The 27,096-nt window shown below is 64.5% G+C and overlaps 6 protein-coding genes across 6 annotated transcripts; 5 read left to right on the top strand and 1 right to left on the bottom strand.

The window, feature by feature from the left end:
• Nucleotides 1–1,588: 1,588 nt before the first annotated feature.
• On the top strand, nt 1,589–4,760 carry CHLRE_09g386741v5 (uncharacterized protein). The gene has a single exon (XM_043065402.1). The coding sequence runs from the start codon at nt 1,806–1,808 to the stop codon at nt 1,995–1,997; it is 192 nt and encodes a 63-aa protein (XP_042920698.1). The 5' UTR covers nt 1,589–1,805; the 3' UTR covers nt 1,998–4,760.
• Nucleotides 4,761–7,962: 3,202 nt separating this feature from the next.
• On the top strand, nt 7,963–10,468 carry CHLRE_09g386740v5 (uncharacterized protein). Its single transcript, XM_001698781.2, has 3 exons — nt 7,963–8,398; nt 8,519–8,605; nt 8,736–10,468. The coding sequence occupies exons 1-3, from the start codon at nt 8,348–8,350 to the stop codon at nt 8,802–8,804; spliced, it is 207 nt and encodes a 68-aa protein (XP_001698833.2). The 5' UTR covers nt 7,963–8,347; the 3' UTR covers nt 8,805–10,468.
• A 4,014-nt stretch (nt 10,469–14,482) lies between these two features.
• CHLRE_09g386739v5 (uncharacterized protein) lies at nt 14,483–15,128 on the top strand. Its single transcript, XM_043065401.1, has one exon. It carries the CDS (start codon nt 14,586–14,588, stop codon nt 14,838–14,840), a length of 255 nt encoding a protein of 84 aa, XP_042920697.1. The 5' UTR covers nt 14,483–14,585; the 3' UTR covers nt 14,841–15,128.
• Nucleotides 15,129–15,182: 54 nt separating this feature from the next.
• On the top strand, nt 15,183–16,028 carry CHLRE_09g386738v5 (uncharacterized protein). Its single transcript, XM_043065400.1, has 3 exons — nt 15,183–15,332; nt 15,401–15,476; nt 15,628–16,028. Exons 1-3 carry the CDS (start codon nt 15,274–15,276, stop codon nt 15,769–15,771), a joined length of 279 nt encoding a protein of 92 aa, XP_042920696.1. The 5' UTR covers nt 15,183–15,273; the 3' UTR covers nt 15,772–16,028.
• Nucleotides 16,029–16,085: 57 nt separating this feature from the next.
• CHLRE_09g386737v5 (uncharacterized protein) lies at nt 16,086–18,388 on the top strand. Its single transcript, XM_043065399.1, has one exon. The coding sequence runs from the start codon at nt 16,155–16,157 to the stop codon at nt 17,199–17,201; it is 1,047 nt and encodes a 348-aa protein (XP_042920695.1). The 5' UTR covers nt 16,086–16,154; the 3' UTR covers nt 17,202–18,388.
• Nucleotides 18,389–18,390: 2 nt separating this feature from the next.
• Nucleotides 18,391–27,002, bottom strand: CHLRE_09g386736v5 (uncharacterized protein). Its single transcript, XM_043065398.1, has 8 exons — nt 24,528–27,002; nt 24,178–24,365; nt 23,713–24,028; nt 21,389–23,592; nt 20,118–21,213; nt 19,677–19,978; nt 19,159–19,485; nt 18,391–18,895 (listed from the first exon to the last, which is right to left on the bottom strand). The coding sequence occupies exons 1-8, from the start codon at nt 26,200–26,202 to the stop codon at nt 18,578–18,580; spliced, it is 6,426 nt and encodes a 2,141-aa protein (XP_042920694.1). The 5' UTR covers nt 26,203–27,002; the 3' UTR covers nt 18,391–18,577.
• Nucleotides 27,003–27,096: the final 94 nt, after the last annotated feature.

Here is a 27,096-nt window from a genome sequence, read left to right as displayed (position 1 = left end):
TCTGATTTCTGGGGCCGGCTGCAATCATATGTCAGTCTCGGCCTCCGCCCGAAAGCCTGGGCCACGGTGCCTGCGCACCATCCGTTCCTCTCGCGGGGTGCGGGTGACTGTGTGCTGCTAGTGTTGCCTGATGATGTGGGCTCCCCGCCCCCCTCGCCTTAATTTGCTCGTGGGTGGTGGGAGCGGTGTGCCTCTGGTGTGTGCGCTGTGGGTGTGGGGCGTCGACGTGGGCGTCGCCGGACTACGTGCCCGGTGTACCTGCGTTGACGCCTCGCCGGTTTGATTGCGCCTCGTGCGCTAGTGCGGTTTGCTGTACGTTGGTGGGGCTTTGGCGGGCTTGGGCTTAGCTTCGACTCGCTGTGCAGCTGCCGGGACACGCATTACGCGAAGACCTGTTGCACGGTTGTGGAAGGTCGGTAGCCAACTGGGGGGAGGGTGGTTTCCTTTCGGGCCGGAGATGGTCCCTCTTGACCTGGGTGCCCGGGCACCCTTGCTTGGTCGGATTGTCCCTTCTTTGTAATATCGCAACCATCTCTGGGCCTCTCCTTCGCGGGTGCCGGCGTCTTCGGAGCCCAGAGACCCTCGTCCCAGAGATTGACGGGGGAGCTTCGCTGGCACTGGTGCTGCGGCGTTGTAGGGGCCGGCTGGCCGCATTTCGGTTTGTGATGGCCCCTTCGAATCAGGAGCTGGCGTCGACAAGGAGCATGAGGCCTTCGTCCAGAGATAACGTTGGCGCTCCGTTATTGCTGGTGACTGTGATGTTGGGTGTTGGCATGCCGGGTATGTTGGTTCTTGCGTCGGCTTCTGGTGTTGCCTGCCGTTTGTGAGCCTTCGGGCTGATTTCAGACTCCAGACCGTGCCTTCGGCACCGACATACAGGCGGTTTGGGGCGTTGCCCCGTGTTGAGCCTTCGGGCTGGGACCAGAATGTGCCTCGGCACGCTCGCGAATTTGGGGCACTGCCCTGCAGATGTGCCTTCGGGCTGGGACATGCTGTGCCACCTGGCACCAGATACGAGCAGTGCTTTGCGTTTGATTAGGCGTCGCTGGACTACATGCCCGGTGTACCTGGTTTAGCGTCGGGTGCTGTAGACAGCGCTTCATGCGCAGACACGGGTTGCCGCAGGATGTGGGGCTTTGGCGGGCTTAGGCTTGGCTTCGACTCATGAGTGTTGCACCCGAGACACGCTTTATGCGAAGACCTATTGCACGGTTGTCGAAGGTCGGTAGCCAACTGGGGGGAGGGTGGTTTCCCTTCGGGCCGGAGATGGTCCCTCTTGACCTGGGTGCGGGGCGCCCTTGCTTGGTCGGACTGTCCCTTCTTTGTAATGTCGCAATCATCTTAGTTGTTTTGCGTTGGCGCTGCCGCCAAAAGACCTAAACGAGATGAGGGGTGTTACGTGGCGGTGGGGCTTTGGCGGGCTTCGGCTTGGCTTCGACTCATGCGCGTAACGCTATGAAGGTCGGCAGTCAACCAGGGGGTGGGTGTTTCTCTCTGGGCCGGAGACGGTCCCTCGCGGCGTGGGTACAGTGTACCCCCGCTTGTCGGACTGTCCCTTCAATTGTAATTCGCATCTTAGTTACCATAAACGTAGCCTCTAGGGCTCAACCCCTAGCCCGCGAGCCTTTGCTCGCGTGGGGGCGCACAACATCTTAGTTGTCGACCTTGGCTTTCGTTTCCAAATTTTTGTCGCCTGTTCCGGGCGCTTTTATCAGATTGGTTCAGACAGGGTTGGGGTTCAGACAGGCGCTCAGCGCCGAGCTTTGGGTTCGAAGTTCCATGGCGGCCCGCGGGCGGCTGGTCGCATGAGTTCTTCGGTGTTGTGTTGTCAGTGGTTTCTGTGTTTGCAGGTAGTGGGTAGCCCTCGTGGTCGCCCTTGGCCCGGCGCAACGGCTGGCGCATCGGTGCCTCGCCTGTGTGCTCCTCGGCGCCTTTCCTCGTGGCGCCCAGTCAGCCGTCGTCTCTGTCTGCGGTCTTCCTGGCTCTGCAGATTCTAGCCCTGGGGGTTTTAGCTCGCAGCATACGGTTCACGGACCGGTAGGCGCGTGGTGACCGCAGTCGGGTAGTCCCGGGTTCGGGGTGTGTGTGCACGGGCGGCTGTTGCCCGGGCGCCCGGGCGACTGTTGGCTCTTCTCGTCTCCGAGTGCCGCTGGGGCTTGTGTGGAGGGTCGGCCTGGGTCGTTGGTTGGACGGATGGTGGGTGGTGCGCCCTTTGCGAGGGGCTGTGGTGTGCTGTGGCTTGGTGGTGTTTCGGCTAGGCTTCCGGTTCCAGTTGTGCCTCGGCACAGACTATCAGACATGGGCCTTCGGGCCAAGACATTGCGCGTCTCTGACGCCAGCCATCGTCTTCGGACGTGATATTTGTGTGGTGCTTGCGTTTGATGGGGCTGTCGGCAGACCACTGGCCTGTCGTGCCTTGTTTTGCGTTGGCGCTGCCGCCAAAAGACCTAAACGAGATGAGGGGTGTTACTTGGCGGTGGGGCTTTGGCGGGCTTCGGCTTGGCTTCGACTCATGCGCGTAACGCTATGAAGGTCGGCAGTCAACCAGGGGGTGGGTGTTTCTCTCTGGGCCGGAGACGGTCCCTCGCGGCGTGGGTACAGTGTACCCCCGCTTGTCGGACTGTCCCTTCAATTGTAATTCGCATCCATCTTAGTTGTCGACCTTGGCTTTCGTTTCCAAATTTTTGTCGCCTGTTCCGGGCGCTTTTATCAGTTTGGTTCAGACAGGGTTGGGGTTCAGACAGGCGCTCAGCGCCGAGCTTTGGGTTCGAAGTTCCATGGCGGCCCGCGGGCGGCTGGTCGCATGAGTTCTTCGGTGTTGTGTTGTCAGTGGTTTCTGTGTTTGCAGGTAGTGGGTAGCCCTCGTGGTCGCCCTTGGCCCGGCGCAACGGCTGGCGCATCGGTGCCTCGCCTGTGTGCTCCTCGGCGCCTTTCCTCGTGGCGCCCAGTCAGCCGTCGTCTCTGTCTGCGGTCTTCCTGGCTCTGCAGATTTTAGCCCTGGGGGTTTTAGCTCGCAGCATACGGTTCACGGACCGGTAGGCGCGTGGTGACCGCAGTCGGGTAGTCCCGGGTTTGGGGTGTGTGTGCACGGGCGGCTGTTGCCCGGGCGCCCGGGCGACTGTTGGCTCTTCTCGTCTCCGAGTGCCGCTGGGGCTTGTGTGGAGGGTCGGCCTGGGTCGTTGGTTTGACGGATGGTGGGTGGTGCGCCCTTTGCGAGGGGCTGTGGTGTGCTGTGGCTTGGTGGTGTTTCGGCTTGGCTTCCGGTTCCAGTTGTGCCTCGGCACAGACTATCAGACATGGGCCTTCGGGCCAAGACATTGCGCGTCTCTGACGCCAGCCATCGTCTTCGGACGTGATATTTGTGTGGTGCTTGCGTTTGATGGGGCTGTCGGCAGACCACTGGCCTGTCGTGCCTTGTTTTGCGTTGGCGCTGCCGCCAAAAGACCTAAACGAGATGAGGGGTGTTACGTGGCGGTGGGGCTTTGGCGGGCTTCGGCTTGGCTTCGACTCATGCGCGTAACGCTATGAAGGTCGGCAGTCAACCAGGGGGTGGGTGTTTCTCTCTGGGCCGGAGACGGTCCCTCGCGGCGTGGGTACGGCGTACCCCCGCTTGTCGGACTGTCCCTTCAATTGTAATTCGCATCCATAAAGAAGATCGCAACCATAACCCGCATATCGCAACCATAAGGACCGACCAACCACGTAGCCTCTAGGGCTCAACCCCTAGCCCGCGAGCCTTTGCTCGCGTGGGGGCGCACAACATCTTAGTTGTCGACCTTGGCTTTCGTTTCCAAATTTTTGTCGCCTGTTCCGGGCGCGTTTATCAGATTGGTTCAGACAGGGTTGGGGTTCAGACAGGCGCTCAGCGCCGAGCTTTGGGTTCGAAGTTCCATGGCGGCCCGTGGGCGGCTGGTCGCATGAGTTTCGGTGTTGTGTTGTCAGTGGTTTCTGTGTTTGCAGGTAGTGGGTAGCCCTCGTGGTCGCCCTTGGCCCGGCGCAACGGCTGGCGCATCGGTGCCTCGCCTGTGTGCTCCTCGGCGCCTTTCCTCGTGGTGTCCAGTCAGCCGTCGTCTCTGTCTGCGGTCTTCCTGGCTCTGCAGATTTTAGCCCTGGGGGTTTTAGCTCGCAGCATACGGTTCACGGACCGGTAGGCGCGTGGTGACCGCAGTCGGGTAGTCCCGGGTTTGGGGTGTGTGTGCACGGGCGGCTGTTGCCCGGGCGCCCGGGCGACTGTTGGCTCTTCTCGTCTCCGAGTGCCGCTGGGGCTTGTGTGGAGGGTCGGCCTGGGTCGTTGGTTGGACGGATGGTGGGTGGTGCGCCCTTTGCGAGGGGCTGTGGTGTGCTGTGGCTTGGTGGTGTTTCGGCTTGGCTTCCGGTTCCAGTTGTGCCTCGGCACAGACTATCAGACATGGGCCTTCGGGCCAAGACATTGCGCGTCTCTGACGCCAGCCATCGTCTTCGGACGTGATATTTGTGTGGTGCTTGCGTTTGATGGGGCTGTCGGCAGACCACTGGCCTGTCGTGCCTTGTTTTGCGTTGGCGCTGCCGCCAAAAGACCTAAACGAGATGAGGGGTGTTACGTGGCGGTGGGGCTTTGGCGGGCTTCGGCTTGGCTTCGACTCATGCGCGTAACGCTATGAAGGTCGGCAGTCAACCAGGGGGTGGGTGTTTCTCTCTGGGCCGGAGACGGTCCCTCGCGGCGTGGGTACCGTGTACCCCCGCTTGTCGGACTGTCCCTTCAATTGTAATTCGCATCCATAAAGAAGCTTTGGTGATTGGAAGACGGCCACCCCGCCAGTGGCTTTTGACGGGGTGGTGGGGGTGCTTGGCTTGATTGTGCGTATGCCTGTTTCGATGTTTGGGCGAGCGGCGGCGGCCTCGGCATATGCCCTTGGCAAGGTCCTGTACCATCTGGAGTTTGCGGGCTTCCCGTCGCCGTGGGCGCCGGTTGGCAAGTTGTTAGGCCAGGTGGCGGCGGTTGTTGATCGGCGGCTGTCGCCGGCTAAGTATGCGGTCGCACCCCATGCTCGTCCGGTGGGGGTGTCCCTTGACATCATGCAGGTGCCGCCGGCTCTGGGTGGTGTAGGGCTGCTGCCTCTTCAGCTGCACGTGCAGGCGCGGCAAGCTGGACTGGCGGTGCGGTGTGTGCTGGGCGCGTGTGGGTTGCTGGCGTTTGTGCCGCCATGGACGAAGGTGGCGGAGGCTTGGCTGCGGGCACGCCATCCAGCGGCCACGCCCCTGCGCCTGTTGGTGCGGTGCGACCCGTCCCGTGTTTTGGACAAGTTGGTTACGCCTGAGTGCAAACCGTTTTTGCGTCTGTTGGGGGCGGTCGCCCACTTGCCGCCTATCACGTTGGTGGCGCCGCCCGCGGCTGGGGACTGGGTGTATCATGTGCCGTTGTGGGCGAATCCGGCACTGTGTGATGGTGCACAGACTTTTGACGTGGCGTTTGCCGATTTATTTGCCCTGCCGGGCCTTGTGTATGTGGGACAGTTGGTGGCGGCGCATGACCAGTTAGAGGCCGTGCGTGCTGCCCACACCCGCCCGGGTGGGTGGGGCACCAGGTTTGGTGAGGCGATGTTGGACTTGTACTTGACGAGCGTGTGGCGGCCTGTGCTTGGATGGGGACCTCGGCGGCACCTGCCGTCGCCGCTCCTGGGGCCGGCGTCGCCCCTGGCGGCGGCGGAACGCATAGCCGCGGCGGTGGCCTTGCTCCCAGGTGGCTGGGAGGCCGCGGCGCGTGCGGCTCGACTGGCTCGCGGGCGGGCGTGGGTCCTGCCGCTTCCTGCGGATGCCGTGCGACAGGCGGCGGCGGGGGCCTTGACCCAGGTGGTGCGGGGACTGGGCTGGGTCCTGGACGGGGGCCCGCCTCTGCTGCTGTTGAACTACTCCGTGAAGGCAGGAACGGCCATGCAACTGGGCCCCCAGGTTGCGGCGCTGCGGTCTAAACGTTTGTTGTATGTGCGTGATGCTGGTGTTTCTGCGGACGGCGCGCTTGCGGCTGCCGGCGCCTTTGCCGGCACTCTGGCCCGTTTGTGGGCGTTAAAATGGGAAAATTATCACAAGGAAGCGTTGTGGCGGGTGGCGGCCAATGCGTGCTGGTCGTTCCCCAAACATGCCGCCCAGCGTGCAGCTGGGGTGGCAATGCCCCTGTGCCGGGCGTGTGGGCGGGATATGTGTGATGGGGACCGCCGGCACTACTTTTGGGACTGTGTTGTTGCTCGGGCGCTGCGGGAGAACATGGCTGTGGCAATGCTGGGGTCCCCTCCTGACACGGCTGATGACTGTTTCTCCCGTGCTGACCTTTGGCTGGTGCAGCCGCCTGCTGGGCTGGCGCCGCCGGTGTGGGATGTAGTGTGTTTGGCTGCGCTGTCTGCCCTTGACTCGGGCCGGCAGCAGGTGATTATGACTGGCTTGCGTGTGCGTCGGGCTCTGACGTCGGCGGACGTCATGCGCATCAGTGTGTCCGTTATTGCTGATTTCTGGGGCCGGCTGCAATCATATGTCAGTCTCGGCCTCCGCCCGAAAGCCTGGGCCACGGTGCCTGCGCACCATCCGTTCCTCTCGCGGGGTGCGGGTGACTGTGTGCTGCTAGTGTTGCCTGATGATGTGGGCTCCCCGCCCCCCTCGCCTTAATTTGCTCGTGGGTGGTGGGAGCGGTGTGCCTCTGGTGTGTGCGCTGTGGGTGTGGGGCGTCGACGTGGGCGTCGCCGGACTACGTGCCCGGTGTACCTGCGTTGACGCCTCGCCGGTTTGATTGCGCCTCGTGCGCTAGTGCGGTTTGCTGTACGTTGGTGGGGCTTTGGCGGGCTTGGGCTTAGCTTCGACTCGCTGTGCAGCTGCCGAGACACGCATTACGCGAAGACCTGTTGCACGGTTGTGGAAGGTCGGTAGCCAACTGGGGGGAGGGTGGTTTCCTTTCGGGCCGGAGATGGTCCCTCTTGACCTGGGTGCACGGGCACCCTTGCTTGGTCGGATTGTCCCTTCTTTGTAATATCGCAACCATAAAGAAGGCCATCGAAAGCTGCCGGGGCCCAACTTGGCTCCACCCACCCACCCCGGGGTTGCTGCAAACCGTCCCCCAAGTCCGCGTGACTCCGCGCACAGTGAGTCCCAGCCACCGCTGAATGGCAAGCTGGTCCACACGAGGGCTAACGGGCGTGCAGCGCAGGCATGTCGTGACACAGCGTGCTTTCCTTTATCACTTTATGATTGCGAGAGGATAGCCCGAGCACTTTATGCTGTGAGCAATCCCTCTCTGACGATCGGAGGTCTGCGCAAGTCCATCTCAGCCAAACTAGGTCTGGCACACCCGCGACGCGATGCTGCGTCCGCGCATCCACCCAACCTACCATCCAGTCCCATTAGTTACCGCTGCCTTCGTCAAATAGTCACGGATCCGAATCATAAGGGCATCACATATGGGCGGAGCCCTGCGCCTTGCGCCTTGCGGGGGTGCTGGCGTGGGCTGACATGCTGACACGGGACATCGGGGCACCGGCGCCTGCCCACCCACCACCCGCTTGTGTCCCCCCAAGTACAGCATGCCATAAGTGGACGCTGGTCGCCTGCTCGCAGGTGCGCCCGGATCGTGCGTTCCATAGTGGCTTGAAGTGTGTCTAATTCAGTAGCGACTGGTTGGCACATGGCTGGGGCTGGGGTGTGTGGCCTTGGCTTGGCTTGCGCTCCCCAATCACTCCCCAACAGCCTCATGCTTGCGGCACTCAAGCTTACAGCCCCCCTCCTGTACGGCGGCATCGGCGCATTCCGAGGCGGCGGGGGATGCGGCGATGCAGGGAACGCGCCGGTGCCGCTGGACAGGGGCCCCTGCGCGCGTCGAGGGTCGGCGCCCCAAGCCAACGGCTCCGGCTGCAACCCACACCACCGTTGGTGTCAGCGCGACTTCTCGGATGCGATTTACAATGCATTCTGTTGTTCGCAGTTGGACGGCAAGAGATACCAGCGTCGCGAGCTGAGGACATGCTCAATGGTTTTCGGTCCTCGCTTGGCGTGGCGGGAGGCATTATTATAGCCGTTGTAGGGCATAGGAGTATGTATTATTCACTCGGCTTGCTCAACAGAGCCTGGGAGATGAAAAACCAGTGGGCCCACCCTGGAGTCGTTGCAAGTGCAATGAGGGGGTCGGGCAGGTATCGCCACTTCAACACTTCTGGGAAATCAGAGTAGCAAAGCCGGGGCTGTACAACTGCTCCAGTATAGTCCACATCATATCATAATGCAATCTTTTACACTCAGGGCGCCGATAAATGCTGTAACGCACCACCGGTTTGTGGGCGCTTACCGGTGCGCCCACCTGGGCCGAGGCACGCGCGTTTTGACGACTAGGATGAGTACGTCCGGTAGCGGCTTCGCGGCTCCGGGGGCCGCAGAACAGCAGGTGCGGCCCCGCCTCTCCGGTGTGCGCCCTCCGGTCGTGCGAACGAAGCCTACCAGCCTGTGTGATGCAGCATGGAAGGTCGCACACGACTAAAAGGCTGTCCCCGACCCCGCGTATCAGGATTCGACGACGAGTGTCTCGAAGGAGGAGCTGGCGCGCCAGCTGGAGGCCACGGCCAACCGGGTGCGGCGCGAAGAGAGACGCAAGGTATGGAGCAGCCAGGATGGCGCACTGCCGGTGTGCTTACTTAGGGCCTGTGGCCGCTGACATCGCTAGGGCGGTCGCGTTGTCACTCTCCCCGTTGCCTTTGTCTGCTGCGTGGTCCTTTGCTGAACAGGTAGCCTGGATTTGGACGTCCTTGATGCTGCTGCTAATCTGCGTCATGTTCGTTATGGGCCACCGATAAGGTATTCCCCGCTCAACAGTTCTTTGCGTTGTACAACCAGCTGGAGCTGGCATTCATTTGGGCGATGGTCGCCATCAGCATTGTCGTAGTGTACGCCGTGAAGCTGACGGAGATGCTGGGCTACGTGCCCACGTTTATGGCAGCCGGGCACCTCACCGCTGCGGCTGAGATGGCGCAGGACAAGAGGGCATTTGTGGTCCGCTGGTGGCTGAAGCACCTCATGCTGCGCCTTCGCCGGTGCGGCAGGCAGATGGTGCGCCGGGCGCAGTGGCGCAGCAAGTGACACCCGGGCAGGAGGCAGGAGGCGTGGCAGGAGGCTGTTGTGTAGATGCTGGACGTGAGACAGCCAAGGCCTAGGCTGGGGGTATAGGCCTGTACGCCCCACTCCCTTAAGTATAACAAGAGTGTTTGTCGCTCTCCATTCAGCAGGGTGACATGATTAAGGGTCACCCAGGGTTTCAGTTTGGCGTGTCTTCCCAAATTGGACAGGTACGGGAACGAAATATGTGTGTCGAACCTGTGTGCCGTGTAGCCATGTAGCGGCTTAGTAGCTTAGTGTAATGCGGAAGTCGGCCTGAAGGCTGGTCGGAGGGGTTACGTTTCAGTGTGCAAGCAGTCTTTTAGTGTGTGCTCTTTCCTTCTGTGATTGGGCCGTGGTGCAGCGCCACACCCCTGGTGTACAAGTGTCTTAAGTGGTAGTCTCGGTGGTGTTGCGTGTCGGTTACCCCTGCCAAACCAGGCACTGCCGTCGCGTCCGGAACGGTTGGGCCGCTACGCTAAGTCAGGCATGTGTTTGCTGTGTGTAAGGAGTTTGGTAAGGCGTTTCCTATCGCCGTGACCTCGGGCTGCACGCTGGGCTTGGGCTCAGGCTGCACCTCGGGCTGCACGTGCAGGTGTCATAGTCAGGTCGTGTTCGTGTCTGGCGTGAGCTTAATTGTGAATGTCTTATGATGTTGCGACTAAGTTGAAAATGAACTCAGGACGTTTCGAGATAGTCCGGGCGGTGATTGATTGACCAGCTGCATGCCCGCATGCCCAGGGAAGACAGACACGCGCCCTGAGGCTAGTGGAGGGGTCGAGGGATTAGCCCCACCCTCAAAAGCATAAAGATTAGAGACGCATAAGCGCATGTTTGAGTCGATGGGGCGTGTGAGAAAAGGTTGATGTCTGGGACAGGCGTGTTAGTGGCGTGTGGGTTTGATACGGGGTGCCTCCCCCCCCCCCCATGCTGCGGTGACCACACGTGAGTTGTCTTCCCCTGCTAGCCCGGTTTGACTGCACTCGGTTGGAGGCTGCATGTGTTGACGGTAGGGATTGAACTTGGCGACCGCTAGCGCAGCACGCGGACCCAATTACTGTCTGTAGGCGACTCATAGTTGAGGTGGATTACGTAATCCAGATTACGTAAGGGCGTGTGCCACGTTGCGCAGGGGTTACGTAAGCGCCTGCATTACGTTGCGGCCCTGCATGGGGATTGTACGACGGAATGAGGGTCGTACGACGGAATGGGGCACCCGGCTAGAGTGTTTAGGCAGCGGTCCGGTTGTATTGGACCATATTGGACCATAGCACCGGGTGTTGAGCAGACGCATACCTGCCAACCATCCCCAGGTCACCTGACTCTGAGCTAACGAACACCCCTGCAATTGTAACGGCATACGGTTGACTTAACTGTCCCGTGCCACTCAACAACCGGCTATACGCGGTTGGCAGCAACTCTGGGCGCAGCGACCAAGTCCCCAGCGCCTTTCCCCTGACTCGCCAGCCAGCCACGATTCGTGTCAGCTACCCTTACTTCCCTCACTCAACCCCCCCTGCAGTCCCCCTCCAGTCCAAGACTCCCCTTTCTGCTAAGATCAGACCCCACGGCGACGCAGACGCCAGTACCTTAGTCGCCACAGCATCGGATCAGCGGCGTCACCTTAGGCCACAGCCCCACGCCCACCTTAGATTCCGCTGCGGTACCTTGCACTCCCCAGCACTTTCAGCCATCAGCCGTTCCCCCCTTAAGCGAATTCCCCGTCTCCACACTATCCACAAACCCTAACAGTCTCGGTACTTGATTCCAGACTCCAACTCAGCAGTGCAGCATACTCTGTGGTCGGCAGGAGAACCCGTGGTCACAGCACTGGTGCGCGTCTTCATACGTTCCCAGTGTGCCCCCAGCGACATCAGACGGTTCTAGGGCAGGCCCCGTTCCCCGAAGTTAGGCGTCAGGGCAGTCGCACGACTACTTAAAACGCGAAATTTTTGGGCGTGCCCCAAGCATGCCTGCATGCGGATGGGGCCTGAACTTCACTCTCAGCGAAAAGCAATCAATTATAAATTATTCTTTCTACCGATCGCTTTATCGACGGTATCCCTTCTATTCATGTTACCATGAACTGAGGAGGTTTTCGCCGAGTTCCCTCCGAGTTTCCTCCGAGTTTCCCCTGAGTTTCCTCCGAGTTTCCGTTGAGTTTCTGTGCCTCGCTCCTTTCGCCCCACAGCGCGGCGCCGCCCCCGCCGCGCCAGTTTCAGTGCAGCCCCGTTTCACTACACGTGTGCAGCACACGCGGCGGGGGTCGGCTGGCGCCAACCCCCGGAAAAAGTGCAGCCCCATGCATCCCATCTGAGTTTACACGCAGCTCACACGAGGCTTCCCAAACGACACCGCGCGCAGCTACCAGCTCCCACTCGTACAGCTACCCGACTCGCGCCAACGACCTGTGTTCATACCCCTGGCTCGGCAGCTTCCCAACCGGCCCTCCGTGCAACTACCAGCTCCCACCCGCGGCAGCTACTGACACCCAATTGCAGCTCCTGTACGGCTGAGGGGGTTGGGGGTGCCGTACATGAGTTAGTTGGGGTTTAGTCGGAGCTGTCCCAGAACCCCCATTATACTATTTTTTTGCACCCGCTCCCCCGATCCCCCGAGCAGCCCCCCTCCCCGGCGATCCGCCCGCCTTCATACCGGCCACCACCACGCACCCAGCCCCGCCAGCCCTCACGCCACCGCCGCCGCCCCCACCCCAGCCGCCATCGCCCCTGCCACCACGCATGCCTGCCGCCCCTATGCCCTCGACGGCGTTGCAGGCGGCACGCCCCTGGGGTCCAGGGAAGGGTGTTCGTTCTCCACGTCACTGGCTCGTGAACTGCGTCAGCAGGTCCCTCTTGTAACCAATGCAATCTGCCCTCGCCGCCATCACCCCTGCAGCCGCGCCCCCCCCCGCTGCACCCCGCCCCGGACTCCTCACCATTCACCCTTTGGCCCGCCCCTGGCCCGGCCCCCGCGCCCGCCGCCCCTGAGTATTATCAACATGCGCCCGCTTCGCCACCGACAAGTGTTCCCCGGTCACTGGAAAAGGGGCTGAGCCCCTCCACAGTCTGAGGCCGAACAACCTCATCGCCCGGACATAGCCGGGGTCGGTTTCCACAGGCACATAGCCAAACCAGGTGCCCATCTAGCAGTCGCGATGCCACAGCAGAGCCAACCACAGCCAGACGCAGCACAGTTGTCAACAGCCGTACTGCTTGTCATGCCGCTATGCATGCCCTGCCAGCCCCACCGCGGACCTCTACCTAGACACCAGCCGGCTCCTCAGCCTGCGCGCTTGCGCTGCTTCTTGGGCGGCGCTGCGCTCTCCTCCTCCACGTGGCCTTTCCCGCCCCCTCCGCTACCAAGATGCGCGCACGCGCCCCCGCTGCTGCCGCCGCCGCCGCCGCCGCCAGTCTGCAGCGATGCAGGTCGCTTGTGCCCCAGCAGCATCTCCACCAGCGCGTGCCGGATGTTGGTTGCGGAGTTGACGTCACGTCCCTGCACCGTCGGGAGGGTAGAGTGAGTGCGTCCCACTGAGCCCACGACTGAGCCGTCACCCAGCCCTCACCCAGCCATCACCCACTGAGCCCCACTGAGCCCTCACCCACTGTCAAGCCGTGTCATCCACGTGTCATTCCCATTAAGCCCCACTGAGCCCACGACTGAGCCCCACTGAGCCCCAATGAATCGTCACCCAGCCAGCCATCACCCAGCCAGTCGCCCGCCCGCAAAGTGGACTCACCCACACCGTCCCGCAGTGGTTGCACACTTGGACTTGGTGAGCACGTGAGCCCCCCCATGGTACGACCGCCTGCAGGCAGCGCTGCCCGTCGCCGAGCGAGTAAGCGCCGCCCGCACTTCGCACACACCTGGGGAGGGAGGGGGCAGGAGTACAGTGTGAACCTTGCTGGCTACCCGGCTACCTGTACACGAGCCCCATCCTGTCCACCCGACCACCTGTCTACTCATTCCACCCCGTCTGCTTTCATCTTGCTTGTGATGTGTACGTACACCACCAGGTGCGCGTACTTGTCCACCAGCAGGCGGAGCAGTGCCCGGCTTGGGCCCCGCCCCAATCTGCTGATGCAACCGCTTGCCCCAGCCAACAATGACCTCCTCCTTGGGCCTTCCACCAGGCAGCTGCTGCGCCGTGTGCTCAGCACCTGTACCCGTGGCATTGGTGTAGCGTCAGCGCAATGCAGTTGGTGTGGGTGCATCTGCTGGCCCCCTCCCCTCAACCCCCACCTTCTGCGTCCGCACATGGACAGTCAGGCGCCACCGCCGCTGGCCCCACTGACGGTAGAAACGGAGCAGTTGCCACAGCCCGTACTGTTGCACCGGCGCAGGCGCAGACCCGGCAGCCGCCGCCGCGTCGTCCACGCCACCTCCAGAGAAGAGGTAGCGTATTCGCAGCTCATGCTCAGCTGCCGACGCCACCCGCGCGCTGGGTACGTATCCCCGCCTGACAGCGCTTGAGCGCCGGCTGCTCCGCTAGCCGTGCCTGCTGCCACAGCCGACGGCCTGTCTGGCCCGTGCAGTGGCGGTAGCCAGCGCCAGACAGCCGGGTAATGCAGGCGCGCTGCTGGCGGCGCCGTTCTGTTGCGGCACGCTGATGCGTGTGCTGGCGGCCTGGCGCGTGCCCCGCCGCCCTCGCCCTTGCCCTTCCACCTCCCGCCCCCCTTGCGCCGCCACCTCCGTTTCTGCCCCAGCCGATGCCGTCGCTGCTGTCGCTGCTGCCGCCGCAGCTGCCGCTGCCATCGCCGCTGTTGCCTTCGCCGCCACCGCTTCCGCCGTCGCTGAAGGTGGGGCTGCGCAGGCCCAGGAGCCTGGCCATCTGGGCCACGCCAGACGTGCGCGGCTCGTGGCCGGCCACTGTAGCTGTGCGGTGAGAAGCCTGGCATTGACCCGACACAGGCCACCAGGTAGTTGCCTACGCCGGGATCAACGCCCACAATGCGCATGGGGCTAAGGGTTGCCTGCTCAAAGACAGCCAGCGGATCGCCAGCCGCGACCACGCCCGGCACTGGGTTGTCCCCGGGTGCCCGGCCCGGCCCGCCACGGGGCCCATGCTGGTCACCGTCGTCGTTGCCGCTCCCTCCGCTGCTGTGCGCCCGCCTGCCGCCACGCCCGCGCGCTCGGCTGCCCCCGCATGTTGGGGTGCCTGCTGACCTAAGGCGGGTTTGTTTGCGCGTGCCGCGGTGTGCCCGCCATGCTCGTCTGGGTTCTGTACTGCCGCCGGTTCCTGTGCCGTTTGTTGTCGCGTTTGCTGCCCTGGGGTTTTTCTCCGTTTGAGGGCTTCTTCCCGTTTATGTCCGCGATGTCCAAGTGTGCCAACACTGCGGTACTCTGTGGGTAAGTCTGGCACAGGTTCAGTCCAGTTCTGGGGGCCGGGTCAGGTATTAGACAGGCTCAGGTGCCGCCCGGTTGAACGTTGCACCGCAGGGCCGCGACGCCAACTCTGCAATGAAATGCGGCACGCGCTGATGGAGATATTGCTTGGTAGAGCGCGGCCTGCGGCCCTGCGCCGCGGCGGCGGAGGCGGCAATGGTTGTCGTGGAAGGCCTGGCCCCACCAGCAGCAGCAGCAGCAGCGGTACAGGGCCTCGCGCCCTGGCGGCGGCAGCGGCCCTGGGCCCAGCAGTGGCGGCATGCATGTGCGTAGCGGAGCGGGGCGAGCAAGGCCACGTGGAGGAGGAGAGCGCGGCGCCGCCCACAAAGCAGCGCTGGCGCGCAGGTTGAGGCCGGCCGGTGGCTGGCTAGCGGTCTTTGCTGGCGAGCATAGCACAGCACAGTATGTGGTAGGCCGCAGCAGTGAGGAGTGTTGTGGCTAGAGGATTTCCTGCTGCTTGGGTGATTGCTGGCTGTGCTGTTGCTTGGCAGCGGGACGTGGCTGGACGCATGGCGGGCTGTGCCTATACGAACCGACCCCGGCTATGTCTGGGAGATGAGGTAGACGCTTGCGGCCTCAGGCTAGAGACGTGGCGTGGGCGCAGCCCGCTTGTCCCATGCCAGAGGAAACACATATCTTGTCCCGTTTGTGGGGTCTCGCTCTGTTGCCGTTGCGCACCGGTTGGTGCGTTACTTCCGGTGAACTCCAGAGCATGTGTGCGCTCCGGGCAGGAGGTTGGCGTTGTGGCGGCCGCGTGAGCCTGGTGCGCCTTGCTGTCGCACGATGTCCCAAGTACTCACGAGACTCAAGGGCGGCAACCATGGAACCATTACCTTCCATTCGTTAACAAACCGTTCCGCCTATGTTCCGCCTGTTCTACTGGCCGGAAATGGTGCTGTCCTTTTTGCAGCCGCCACTACGGCGCCTCGCTGGCGGCCTTCGTGGGGCTGGCGGCGGGTCACGGCTACTGCTACTGCTACAACCTGGTGCACGGCGGTCAGAGGTGAACATCTGTATCCGTGCCGTTCATAGGGCGAGGCGGGGCGGGTAGAGGCCTGAATGGTTTGTCCTGGAGCACACTTTGCTTAGCGGTTGGAAACTTGCTATTATGGGCTGAACCCCGCATGCGCCGCGCAGGCCTTCACGCACGCCTTGTTTGTGCGCTGCGAGCTGCTGCACCCGCTGGACCGGGCGCTGGAGCTGCCGCCGGAGACACAGGCGCGCGGCTTCACGCTGCACAAGCCAGACCCGCTCAGCAGTTGCGGAGCCGGGAAAGTGTGAGGGCTGGCGTTGGTGTGCTGGGCACGCAGGGACAGGGGCAATCCTAGGGTCGTGAAAAGCGTGGAGGGCTAAACGCCTCAGGGTGCTCAGCCCAAAAACTAGTCGAGTGGCCGCATCAGGGTGGTAGCATGAGCCTCAGGAAGCCCTTGATTAACCCAGAACATGATATCGAGAGCGTGGTAGCTAAGGCGGACATATTGACGTCGCAAACAATGGGAATGGGCAAGGATGCGGGGATGGGGATATTGGGTTTATGCGGGGGGAGGGGGGTTGCACTGGTCTACGGCAGCAACCTATGACACACCGATATACTTAAAAAGGCTTTAACATTGAGCATTGACAGTTAGCACACCTACAAGCACACGCATGCAAAAGATGTGGCGATGTTGCAGCTAGTCTTTGTCCTGCTCGTTTTCCTTCACAGCGTACCTGCATCAGGATACCGCAGCAAAGGCGCATATGCAGCTATATGCACCAATGTGAAGGACGAGGGGCTTAACCTGGTGGAGTTCATCCTGTATCACGAATGGGTTGGCTTCGGCAAAATCTACGTGATGGATTACAACAGCAGCCGGCCGCTGTCGAACATGCGCATGCTGTTGCCGTTCATCCGCAGCGGGCTGGTGGAGTACCACTACGACGCCGACCCCCGCCACCACTCCCCTCGCCGCGGCGGCGTGTTCGCCGACTACAGCCAGGGCACCGCCTTCCAGCGCTGCATCGACTTTGCACACCGGGACCACATGTGGATGGCGTTCATTGACGCGGATGAATACCTGATCGTGCGCGACAGCAGCCCGCCGCGCAACAGCAGCGCCGCCTCCCCGCCGCCGCCGCCGCCGCCTCCCCCTCAGGCAGCCGTGGCCCGCCCCAACATCAGCGCGCTGCTGCGCCACTACGAGCAGTACCCGGGCGTGGGCGTCAACATGCGCTACTTCGGCAGCAGTGGCCACGTGCAGCGGCCCACCGCGGGCACCCTGGAGGCCTACACGGCCTGCTCGCCGGCCGCGGCGTGGGACAACCGGCACATCAAGACCATCGCCCGGATGTCGGCGGTGCTGGCCATAGGCGGTAACCCACACGAGTTCGTGTACATAGGCGGCGGGGTGGCGGTGAATGAGCTGGGGCTGCCGGTGCAAGGCCCCGAGTCGCTGCCGGTGTCTTGGAGCCGCCTGGCGCTGCACCACTACGTGACGCGCTCGCTGTCCGAGTTCCTGGCCAAGATGCGGCGGGGGCCGGGCGGCAGTCAAAACAGGCGCACGCTGGACTGGTTCAGGGCCTATGACGGCAACGCCACAGAGACGTGCGGGGAGGGGCCGGCGCTGTGGCAGGCGTGCTGCGCGGAGCGGTACGAGGCGCTTCGGGCGGAGTGGCTGGCGGCGGCGGCGCGAGGGCGGGCGCGGCGGAGAGGCGGTGATGGCGGTGCCTGAGCTCGGGCTCACAGCGATCCAGTGGTGTAGCTGTTAGGTGGTGTAAGGCAGCATAGTTGCAGCGTATAAATGTCGCCCGAGCATCACTCATATGCTGTTGTGGCTGGCGTCGAGGGTGGTGGCCATGAAAGGAACACAGGGAAAGCTGGGGATTCGTGCCTGCATCTGCACCATAACAACATGCGGTGCACACCCCTTCAAATAAATTCGGTAGCGTCGACTGCCTGACTGCCAATGGACTTATTCTTCGGAGGCTCCGTAAGGCTAGTTAGCAACCGCGTGAGGAGGCTGGGTGTCAAGATGCCAGGATACAGTTCCCTCCATGGGTGTGCGATGGGTGTCCACGGTAGTAGGGCCATCCGCGGCTCTCGCCAACGCGGCGTCCCCACACGCCGAAGCAATGTTTTGAGTTTGCGCCTAGGACACACGACCACTTAGAACGGTGTATTGGGGCTCGCGCTGAGACGGGATCAACCCATCTAGCTCCCTTCGTCAACGGACCTAGGCCGGACGGCTGGGGAGGAGAGCTGGCGAGGCGCCAGCACGAGCCTGCCCTACTTCCGCATGAGCTTGTACACGCAGTAGCGTTTATGTGCTTATCGCCACCACGGCATGAGATTTGTTATTGATATGCTGGTAATCACTGCATCAATCCCGGTCATGGACACTGGGTGTCAGCTTTGAATAGCCCCACTCAGGGATGTGAACGCTTGGCGCCGTTGGCATCAAGCTCCACCCAGTGAACGCCACATACGGGTACACCGCATTTATCACGTCCAGGGTAAGCGGGCGTGGCGGAGTGGAGCGGTGGGGCCGGCCGGCCGGGAAGCACGCCAACACCGTGTCCGAGGCACCGCCACATACATGCTGTCACCGGCACCATTGGTCCCTGGCCACGTCACGCCACCAACTCCTTTCCACACATTATTCCTGTTACCCAGGAGCACCTAACCCTTGCAAGCACCTGCTGGGCTCGGACGCGAGACTCGGGACTGTGACACATTGAGGCGCGCTCAACACGCGGGTTTGGCTACTGCGCAAACCTTTGGCATCCTCGCGCCTAGCCGTTTGCTGTCGACCGAGCCACAGGGGCATGCAGGCATGCACAAACGTACAGGGGCGATGCTGGGGCGCTTCGCCCCCTGGGTATCATTTCGCTCCGGGGGCTCAGCTCACAATAGGAGGCGAAACTGGCTGTGGGTTACAGGGTTGTCTGTGGGCGCCGCTCCAGCGGCCTCGTGACATACCGGTATGTGCAATGGTGGGAGCGTGCAGTGTATAGCAATAATGTGCATTGCACACGTCCGTTTCCCAAAACCGTCTTTCTGCTACTGTCCTGACCCGGGCAAGCAGACGTACTACGACCTGCCGCCCCACTAGGCGTACATGCTGGTGTCCTTGCGCCTCAGCGCCAGCAGCTGCCCCTTGAGCCGGTCCAGCTCCGCCGCCTGCGCGTTCACCAGCGCCACCAGCGCGTCCCGCTCCTCCACCTCCGCCCGCCGCTGCTGCACCGGGTCCGCAAACAGGCCCTTGCGCGTGGCGGTCAGCCCGCTCTCCAGCCGCCGCTGCGCCGCGGTGAGCTCGCTGACGGCGTTGAGGCAGGCGGTGTTCTCGCGCGTCAGCACCACCAGCTCGTCCATGCGCGCGTTGATCTTGGCGTCCCACTCAGCCAGCTCGCGGGCATAGGCCAGCTCCTGGCGGGGCAAGGTCGGGGCCGGGGTGGCCAGATCGTGTGTGGGTGTAGTGTGGTAGCGCAAGGGACCGTGGCAGGAAGCGCGAGACGGTATGGCTGCTACCTTGAGGGTACCCCTACACCTATTCTGTTAAGCCGGGTTGGCAGCCCATGTGCATGCTCACTCCCATCGTGGCCAGCAATGCCACCGCAAGCTGTAGCCCCGCACCTGTCCGACACGTGCCCATACCCTCTGCCCCACCCCATCACCCAATCGGGACGCACCTGCTTCTTGAGGTCCTCCCGCAGCTCCTCGGTGCCGCGGCTGCTGCTGACGCGGTCCAGCAACTCAAGGTCAATCACCTGCCCGAACTTGAGCATTTGCACGTCGTGCGCGCGCGCCTCCAGCTCCGCCACACGCGCCTCCTTGTCGGCCTTGTCGCGCAGCAGCGCCGCGTGCTGCCGCCGCAGCTCCTTGTGCGCGGCGCGCAGGCCCGCCTTCTCCTCCTCCAGCTCGTCCACACGCGCCTGCAGCCGCCGCAGCTGGCTGGCGCTGAACACCAGGCAGGCGGACAGGTCGTCCGGCAGGCAGCCGTCCAGCAGGTACTCGATCTGTGGGAGCAGGGGCAGCGGGGAGCGGTCATGGGCGAGGAGGCGGTACTCACGCGCCCGGCCGCCCCCCCCAGACATGGCAAGGACTGGATAGCGCGCCCCGCATCCCCTACTGCCGCGCATACACACATCCAGCAGTTAACTGTGCAGCTCACTGTTCCTTCCCGCCAGCCCCTGCACACGCCGCTCACCTGGTGCATTCTCAGTGCCACGATGACCTCCACCTGGTTGAGGCGGCCCTGCTTCTCCTTCTGGAACTCCGCCATGTCGGCGTTCACGGCCGCCAGCCCCTGCTCCACCAGCCGCTGCTTCTTGGCCAGCGCCTCCTTCTCCTTGCGCAGCACCTCGATGGTCTTGGTGAACTCGGCGATCATGTCCTCTTCGTCCAGCCGCTTCTCGCGCAGGTCACACACGCGCTCATACACCGACTGGTCGCAGCCGGGCGGGCACACCTCCTCACCGCCGTCATCGTCATCGTCTACCTCGTCGTCGCCTGCAGAGGCATGGGCGGCAGGTGGTTGGTAAAGCAGTCCTAGCCCTGGAAGGATGCGGGCTCGGCGTCGGCCTGAAGCCAAATCACTTCCCGCCTAGTTCCATCCTGACCACAGGCAGCAAGCGCCCAGCCCCCTCACCCATGTCCTCGTCCTCCTCGTCCTCCTCGCTGTCGTAGTCGTCCTCGCCGCCGCCGCCGCCCGCCTTCTTCTTGCTGCGCTTGATGCGGCGGTGGAACACACGCACCAGCGCCTCGCGGAAGGGGTCGGACTCGGGCACCACCGCGTCCAGCTCCGCCACCACAGCCGCGCGCCGCGCCACCAGCCCCTCCAGCTCCAGGCGCTTGGTCTCTAGCTTGTCGGTGCACTCGGCGATCTTGTCCACGATCTCCTGCTTGTCGTCAAGCTTGGCCTGGCGCTTGGCCAGCAGCACGCTCTCGCGCTTGTCGAATTCGCGCAGCAGCTGCAGCTCCTGCAGCCCCACCAGCAGCCGCATCTGGCCCGCCTTCACGTCCGCCTCCAGGCCCAGCTTCTCCGCCTTGAGTGCCGAGTGCGCGTCGTCAAAGGCATCCAGCATGGCCGTGATCTCCTCGCTCAGCTTGGAGCGCATATGCTCCACCCGCCTCCGGTTGTAGGCCGCCAGACCCTTCTCCAGCTCGCTCTGAGGCACTGCCGCCATCATCTTCGCAAGCGCCTCCTCCGCAGCCGTCAGACCCTGCTGGCCGCCTGCAGAGGGGCCGCCAGCGCCGTGCGCGACAGAGCCACTACCCGCTGCGCCGCCAGCAAGAGCGCCACCAGCCGGTGCTGCGCCCCCGGCCGCGGGCTTCTTGGGCCCGGCGGCGGCCCCTGCAAAGCCGCCAAGCCCGCCTGCTGCCGCTGCTGCGGCCTTGCGCTCGTCCTCCGCCTTGCGCGCCGCAAAGGCCGCCAGGTCGGCGTCCGTGACCGCCTCCCGCGCCTCCGCCGGCTCCTCCTCCGGCAGCAGGCCGCTGGGCAGGCCGGAGAAGGGCGCCAGGTAGGCGGCGGCGGTGGCGTCCGGGTCCGCGCCGCCCGTTGCTGCGCCCGCCGCCGCCGCCAGCTCCGCCAGCGCCGCCAGCTTGACACGCACGTCCGCCAGCACCTTGCGCTTCACGTCCCGCAGTGCGAAGAACTTGGCGTTGAAGGCGGCGGCGATGTCGTGCAGCGCCTCCTCCAGCTCCAGCATGGCCAGCCGCTTGCGCTGCGGCGTCAGCCGCTCCTCCTGCGCGAGCGGAGCGGCCAGTCAGCGGTGGGGAGTCATACTTAGGGACGAGCACGGAGCGGGTGCCGTGGTAGGCATGCGGACATACACGCAGGTCAGGCTTAATACACCTACCAGTTGGGGGCGCACGACCAAAGGGCCCCCCTCCACGCTACCGGTATGCGCCCCTACGCACCTCGGGCACGACGTAGTTGGGGTCGGACTTGAGTTTAAAGTCGCCAATGGTGCGGCGCGCCTCCTCAATGGCCGCCAGGTCGGCGGGGCTGTCGTACGTGTCGTCGGGGCGGGTGCCGTTGAAGGCCGCCCACTCCGCCTCACGCCGCTTGCGGGCCAGGCGCCGCAGGTCGGCCTTGTTCAGCTTGCCGCTGGCAGTGCCCTCCTCCAGAGCTGCAGTCGCCTCGGCCAGCCGCGCCCGGGCGGCAGCGTCGCCGCCGGGGCCGCCTCCCGTATCACTGCCCTTACCCCGAGCGTCTGTGTCACGGCCCCCGGCACCGCCCTCGCCGCCTGCCGCGGCAGAGGCAGCTGCGGCCGCCCTCGCCGCCTGCCGCATGGCCGCCAGCTCGGCGCGCGTCTCGTCGGACAGCTTGGCGACGCGGAAGGTGGTGACGGTGCTGCTGCCCCGCAGCGAGTGAAGCACCACGCGCTCCGACTCCAGGCCGTCCAGGAAGTAGCGCCGCAGCTTGGCCAGGCCCAGCCGCTGCCGCTCGCTCTCCCACGCCAGCTCCAGCCGCGCCACCTCCTCGCGCCGCAGCGCCTCCGCCTCCATGAGCGCCCGCAGCCCCGGGTCCACCTCCAGGTCGGCACGCGGCAGCCGCAGCGCCTCCGGAGCCGCCTCGTTCTCCGCCAGCAACGCCTCGAACTCGGCGCGTATGAGGCCCAGCCGCTGCCGCACACTCAGCTTCTTCTCCTCCGCCTCGCGCACCTGCTGGTCGCGCTCGGCCTGCTGCTTCTCCTCCTCCAGCGTGTAGGCGGCCGCCGCCAGCACGTCGGGCGGCCGCAGCGGCAGTGCCGCCGGCCCCGGCAGCGGCTCGTCGCCGGGCTGTGTGGTGGGTGGCGGCGCCAGCTCAGGCGGCAGCGCCAGCGCCAGCAGATGCAGTGCGCCGTCCGCCGCGGCGGTGACGAGGTAGGCGCCGTCGTGCGACAGCCCCAGGCCGCTCACCCGGCCCGACTGCATGTCGTGCAGCGGCGCCTCCCACAGCGGCAGCGCACCGGGCGCCGCCGACCCAAAGGGCTCCTCCAACGCCTGCAGCCGCACCAGGCCGTCGCCACTGCCCAGCAGCGCCAGGCGGCCCTCGGGCCCCGCATGAGCCAGGCAGGTGACGGGCGCGGAGGCGAAGCCCTCCAGCAGCGGGGCGGCCAGCGGCTCGCCCATCCGCACACGCCACGCCTTGCGTGCGGCATGGCCCACGCCGCCCGCCGTCACGAGCAGCGCCCCCGGCTCATTGGGCGCCAGGGTCAGCGAGATGAGCTCGCCGGTGGTGGAGGACGGTCCGCCCGCGCCGCCGTCCGCCTCATCATCCGCCTCCTCCTCCTCTTCTTCCTCCGCGGCCCGGCCTTCCTCGCCGCCCTCCTTGCTGCCGCCCTCGCCGTCCGCCTGCTCGCCGCCCTTGTCCTCGCCGCCCTGGCCCTCATCCTGCTCGCCGCCCTCCTTGTCGCCCTCCTCGCCGTCGTTCTTGCCCTTCTTCTTCTTGGGCCGCTTGGGCTTGGGCACCACCAGCTGGTAGGAGCTGACGGCGGAGGTGCCGGCAGCCCACTCGTACGAGTGGTGCGTGTTGAGGTCCGGCGGCGGCAGCGGCACACTCAGGATGGTGCCGCGGTTGGTGCCCAGCAGCACGCCGCCGCCCTCCGCCGCCTCCCACACGCCGCACGTGACCGTGCCGCTGCCCGAGGGTAATTTGATGAACGCCCGCGGCGCCAGCAGGCCGCAGGCGGGCATGCCCGGCACGCCGGTCCCGGGCTGCGGCTGCGCCGTGAGGTCGAAGAAGAACACGGAGCCGTCCTCGCCCGCGCTCACCAGCCGCCCGCCGTCAGCCGACACCGCCAGCGCCGCCACCGCGCCCTTGTGCGCCTTGGCCACACCCACCAGCGCCAGGCCCTCGGCGCAGCGCGCGTGCAGCCGCACCACTCCGTCCCGGTAGCCGGTGGCGGCCGTCATGGCGCCGCCGGGGCAGGCGGGCGAGGCGGCCGGCAGCGGCGTGAAGGCGGTGATGCGCTGAGGCGTGGCCGCCTCCGCCAGCACGGCGCCGCTCACGTAGTCCAGCGCGCGCAGGCAGCCGTCCGCGGAGGCCACCAGTGCGGTGTGGGTGCGGGCGGACAGCTGCAGGCCCGCCACCGCGCCAGCGGGGTGCGAGGCCACGCGCGTGACCACTGCGCCTTTTCCTGAGCCAGCAACGCAAGGAGGTCAGCACAATCTGGCCAGCACATGTGTGCCCGGCCATCCAGGAGATGCGCCCGGCCCGCTATATGTAGCCTGCGATGCCGTAGCCCTGCCCGACTCACCCACTGGGCCGGCGGGTGGCAGCGCCACTGTGTACACGTTGCCGGCCTTGTCCGCCACCACCCAGCGCCGCCCGCCCGAGTCCGCCAGCAGCGCACTCAGCGCCGCGCCCTCCGCCACCACCACCTCGTCCAGCGGGCTCAGCTCCAGGCTGTGGCTGTCCTCGCGCGGCTCCGCGTCATTCACGGCGCCAAAGTCCCACATCCGCACGCGACCGTCCGCGCCCGCGCTCAGCACGCGGCCGGCGGGCCGGTCCAGCAGCAGCGCTTCGATGGGGCCGTCGTGGCAGGGCCGGCTGCCGGGGCGCGTCAGCACCACCTGGGGGCGGAGTGAAGTTGGAGATGGCCAGGTCAGCTAGGATGTGTGGAGTGTCCACCCGCCACGCCATGCCACGCCCGCCGCAGTGCAACCCGCTTTATTACTGAGCTCCACCGCCCACACTCCAACCCTGCTCCCCGCCAGCGCACCTTGATCAGCCCCCCATCCCACAGCAGCAGCTCTCCGGTCTCGGTGCTGCTGAGCACCTTGCCGTCGGGCAGCTCCACGAACGCCGCCACGTCGCTCAGCTCCACATTGCCGAACTTGCCGATGGCGCCCTGCAGCTTGAGGCCGGTGAAGGTGGAGGCCATGCGCCAAAAGCGGATGTGGCCCTGGCCTGCGCGGGGGAGGTAGGAGCGAAAGCAATGCTCAGCATTGGCCAGCAGCGCGCCCTGCTGCACACGGCACCACCAGTCCTTTTTTAGTTAGCCCTAGTACAAATGAGAAGGTCCCTGCCTGCAACTGTGAGGCCCCAAGACTCCCATTGCCTGAGCCTCACCTGAGGTGGTGAGCTGGCCCTCGAAGTAGGGGCTGAACGCCACGCCGTACACGTCCTGGCTGAACGCCTTGGCGCGCAGCACAATGGCCTCCTGCCGCCAGTCCCACAGCGTCAGCAGGAAGTCGGGGAAGTGGCCCACACTCGCCAGCGTGTCGCCGCGCTCGCCGTCAAATGCCAGCGCCGAGTACGCCCGCTCCGTGCCGCCGCGCAGCACCTTGACCACCTCGAGCCCCGGGTAGGAGTAGATGTAGACGGCGGGGCCGGCAGAGGCGGGCCCCGGCCGCGCCTTCTCGCCCACCGCCAGCAGCGTGCGGCTGGGGTGCACCGCCACCGCGCCTACGCCGCCGCCATCGCGGCCTGGCAGGTACCTGCGCGCCCCGGTGCTGAGGCTGAGCAGCACCAGCTGCCCCGCGATGCAGCTGGCGGCGGTGTCCTCGTCCAGCAGCACCAGGTTGTTGCGCCGGTGCGTGTCCAGGCCGTGCACCGACAGCAGCTGGGCCACACCGCTGCTGGCAGCGGAGGCGGGAGGCAGTGACGGCGGCGGGGCAGGTGGAGGCAGGGTGCGAGACGAGCCCGATTGCGGCCGTGGCTCAGCTGGTGGCGTGGCAGACGGCGGTCGGGGAGCGGGCTCGGCCGCAGCAACCGTTGCGGCCACAGGAGCTGAGCGCGCCGAGCTAGTCCGCGAGCCTGGAGCAGCGGGAGGTGCAGCAGCTGGGGCGGTGACAGCCTCTGCTACGGCATGCGGCTGAGGCTGGTCCTCCGCTTGTGAGTCAGGGGTGGCGGGGGCGCATGCCGCCCCATCGGCTGCCGCAGCATCGCCTGCGCCTGCGCTTGCAGCATCAAGCTCCGCCACAGCTGCAGCCTCCAGAGCGGCCCTGTCCTCAGGACCAGCAGCATGACCAGCATTTGCGGCCTCTTCGGCTGACGCGGCTAGAGGCCCCCCGCTAGCCGCGCCCTCAGCGTCCGCCTGCTCTCCAGCAGGACCATCCTGCGCCCCCACAGCTTGGGGGTCAGGCACTGGCACCCTGTCCGTTGGCTCAGCAGTAAGACCATCAGCGGCATCAGTGGTCGGCTTTCCTGCGAGCTGCTGGTCTGCAGCTGCAGAAGCAGCAGCAGCAGCAGCAGCAGCAGCAGCAGGTGTAGGCACAGGCGCCTCCGCGTCGGCCTGCCGCGGCTCGCCGTCAGGTACGGCGCTGCATGGCCCTTCTGGCGTACACTTCTCGTCTTGGTTTGACGCTGCCGCCGCGCCTACGTCCTCAACGGCTTCGGCCCCAGGCGCTGCTTCTGTTGCAGAAGCCTCCTGAGGCTGTTCCTCAGGCGCGTCCGTTGCCTCAGCGTCGGCCGCTGGCGCGTCCGTTCGAAGTTCCGGTTCCTGCTCCTCAGCAGGCTGCTCCTCAGGCATGGTCTCAGGCGTGCCCGTTGCCACAGCCTCGGCCGGAGGCTTTGACCCTGTTTCATCTGCAATTGCTGCCTCTTCACCACTGCCTGACTGCGCAGGCTCGTCCGCGTCCGCTGGTTCAGAAGTCTCGGCAACCCCATCTCCATCGCTGTCCGGAGCAGACTCCGCAGGTGCCGCCACGTCGACAATTGCTTGTTGCTCCGGGTTAGACGCGGGCTGCTCGTTTACTTCAGCCAAGCCGTCGACGGGCAACGAGTCCTCGCCGGGCTCAGCCATGCTCGCCCCGAAGCCAAGGTCAAGCTGATGTTGCTGTTATGGATAGATATTGATGGGGAATACTAACATCACCGCAAGTACGCGAGTCCACCTTTGTTCGAGTCAAGGAAAGATGTTTATAATCTGAATGATAAAAATTGCGTGTGAGCGGTATCATTAGACTGGAACAGATATAATCTGTAACTTTGCTAGTGAGCCGCTTGTCACCCGCCGCAGGTCCTTCGACACTGGCACGACTTGACACCCCCTCAGCTGCAAACATGCCCTCCTTTGCACCGGATTGTCTTGGAGTGCAGCCCTCCAAGACAATTATAGCATTTATCTATTCACCAACTTGAGCTCAATTCTCTGTAGCGGCTGGTGTTGTGGCTGACGCAACACCAGCCATTATGCCTTCTTAGCGAGTGCAAGAAGATGTTACCACATGAGCGGGACAAGGGCAGAGCCTTCAGTTGTAAACAGAAAAACAGTACAGCTTGAGTAGGGCCACCGAGAAAGGGGTGTGGGGCCGCGTAGTGCCTGGGGCAGGGTGTGGACAGGCGTGGAGAGCTGCAAGAAGACGGGTTTGCAGAGCGGCGTCCAGAGCAGCCATGCGACGGTGATGGCTCATACGTAAGTCATTTATAGGGTTGGGACTCTTGGGAGGTGGGCCTCGGGCCCTGGTCCGTCTTACAAGGGTGCGCCTGGGTGCCCCTGGTCTTGCCCCCTTCTTGCCTTCAGGTCGTGCCGTCAAGCGTGCCGTGCTTGCATCTGCACGCGTGGGCCAGCGTGAGCGCCGCAAGAGAGCAAAGGAACCGAACTTCCTTCATAGATGCACCTGAAGTGGGATAGATATATCATGGGGCGGTGAGGGACGGAGTCTCTTTACCTCTTGCGGGGCCCATGCCTCAACAC

This window comes from Chlamydomonas reinhardtii, chromosome 9 (genome assembly GCF_000002595.2).
Source record: "Chlamydomonas reinhardtii strain CC-503 cw92 mt+ chromosome 9, whole genome shotgun sequence".
NCBI classification, from domain to species: Eukaryota; Viridiplantae; Chlorophyta; class Chlorophyceae; order Chlamydomonadales; family Chlamydomonadaceae; genus Chlamydomonas; species Chlamydomonas reinhardtii.
The sequence above is the reverse complement of the archived record's forward strand: the minus strand, read 5'-3'. Positions and strand labels throughout refer to the sequence as shown.

Coding starts and splice junctions, on each gene's coding strand:
- CHLRE_09g386736v5 (XM_043065398.1), bottom strand. CDS start 26,202: ATGGCTGAGCCCGGCGAGGACTCGTTGCCCGTCGACGGCTTGGCTGAA. Junction 24,366..24,527: donor GGGCCAGCTCACCACCTCAG/GTGAGGCTCAGG, acceptor TCCCCCGCGCAG/GCCAGGGCCACATCCGCTTT. Junction 18,896..19,158: donor GGGAGGACCTCAAGAAGCAG/GTGCGTCCCGAT, acceptor TTGCCCCGCCAG/GAGCTGGCCTATGCCCGCGA.
- CHLRE_09g386737v5 (XM_043065399.1), top strand. CDS start 16,155: ATGTTGCAGCTAGTCTTTGTCCTGCTCGTTTTCCTTCACAGCGTACCT.
- CHLRE_09g386738v5 (XM_043065400.1), top strand. CDS start 15,274: ATGTCCCAAGTACTCACGAGACTCAAGGGCGGCAACCATGGAACCATT. Junction 15,333..15,400: donor GGAACCATTACCTTCCATTC/GTTAACAAACCG, acceptor TCCTTTTTGCAG/CCGCCACTACGGCGCCTCGC. Junction 15,477..15,627: donor ACTGCTACTGCTACAACCTG/GTGCACGGCGGT, acceptor TGCGCCGCGCAG/GCCTTCACGCACGCCTTGTT.
- CHLRE_09g386740v5 (XM_001698781.2), top strand. CDS start 8,348: ATGAGTACGTCCGGTAGCGGCTTCGCGGCTCCGGGGGCCGCAGAACAG. Junction 8,399..8,518: donor CGGGGGCCGCAGAACAGCAG/GTGCGGCCCCGC, acceptor CCCGCGTATCAG/GATTCGACGACGAGTGTCTC. Junction 8,606..8,735: donor GGCGCGAAGAGAGACGCAAG/GTATGGAGCAGC, acceptor TTTGCTGAACAG/GTAGCCTGGATTTGGACGTC.
- CHLRE_09g386739v5 (XM_043065401.1), top strand. CDS start 14,586: ATGGAGATATTGCTTGGTAGAGCGCGGCCTGCGGCCCTGCGCCGCGGC.
- CHLRE_09g386741v5 (XM_043065402.1), top strand. CDS start 1,806: ATGAGTTCTTCGGTGTTGTGTTGTCAGTGGTTTCTGTGTTTGCAGGTA.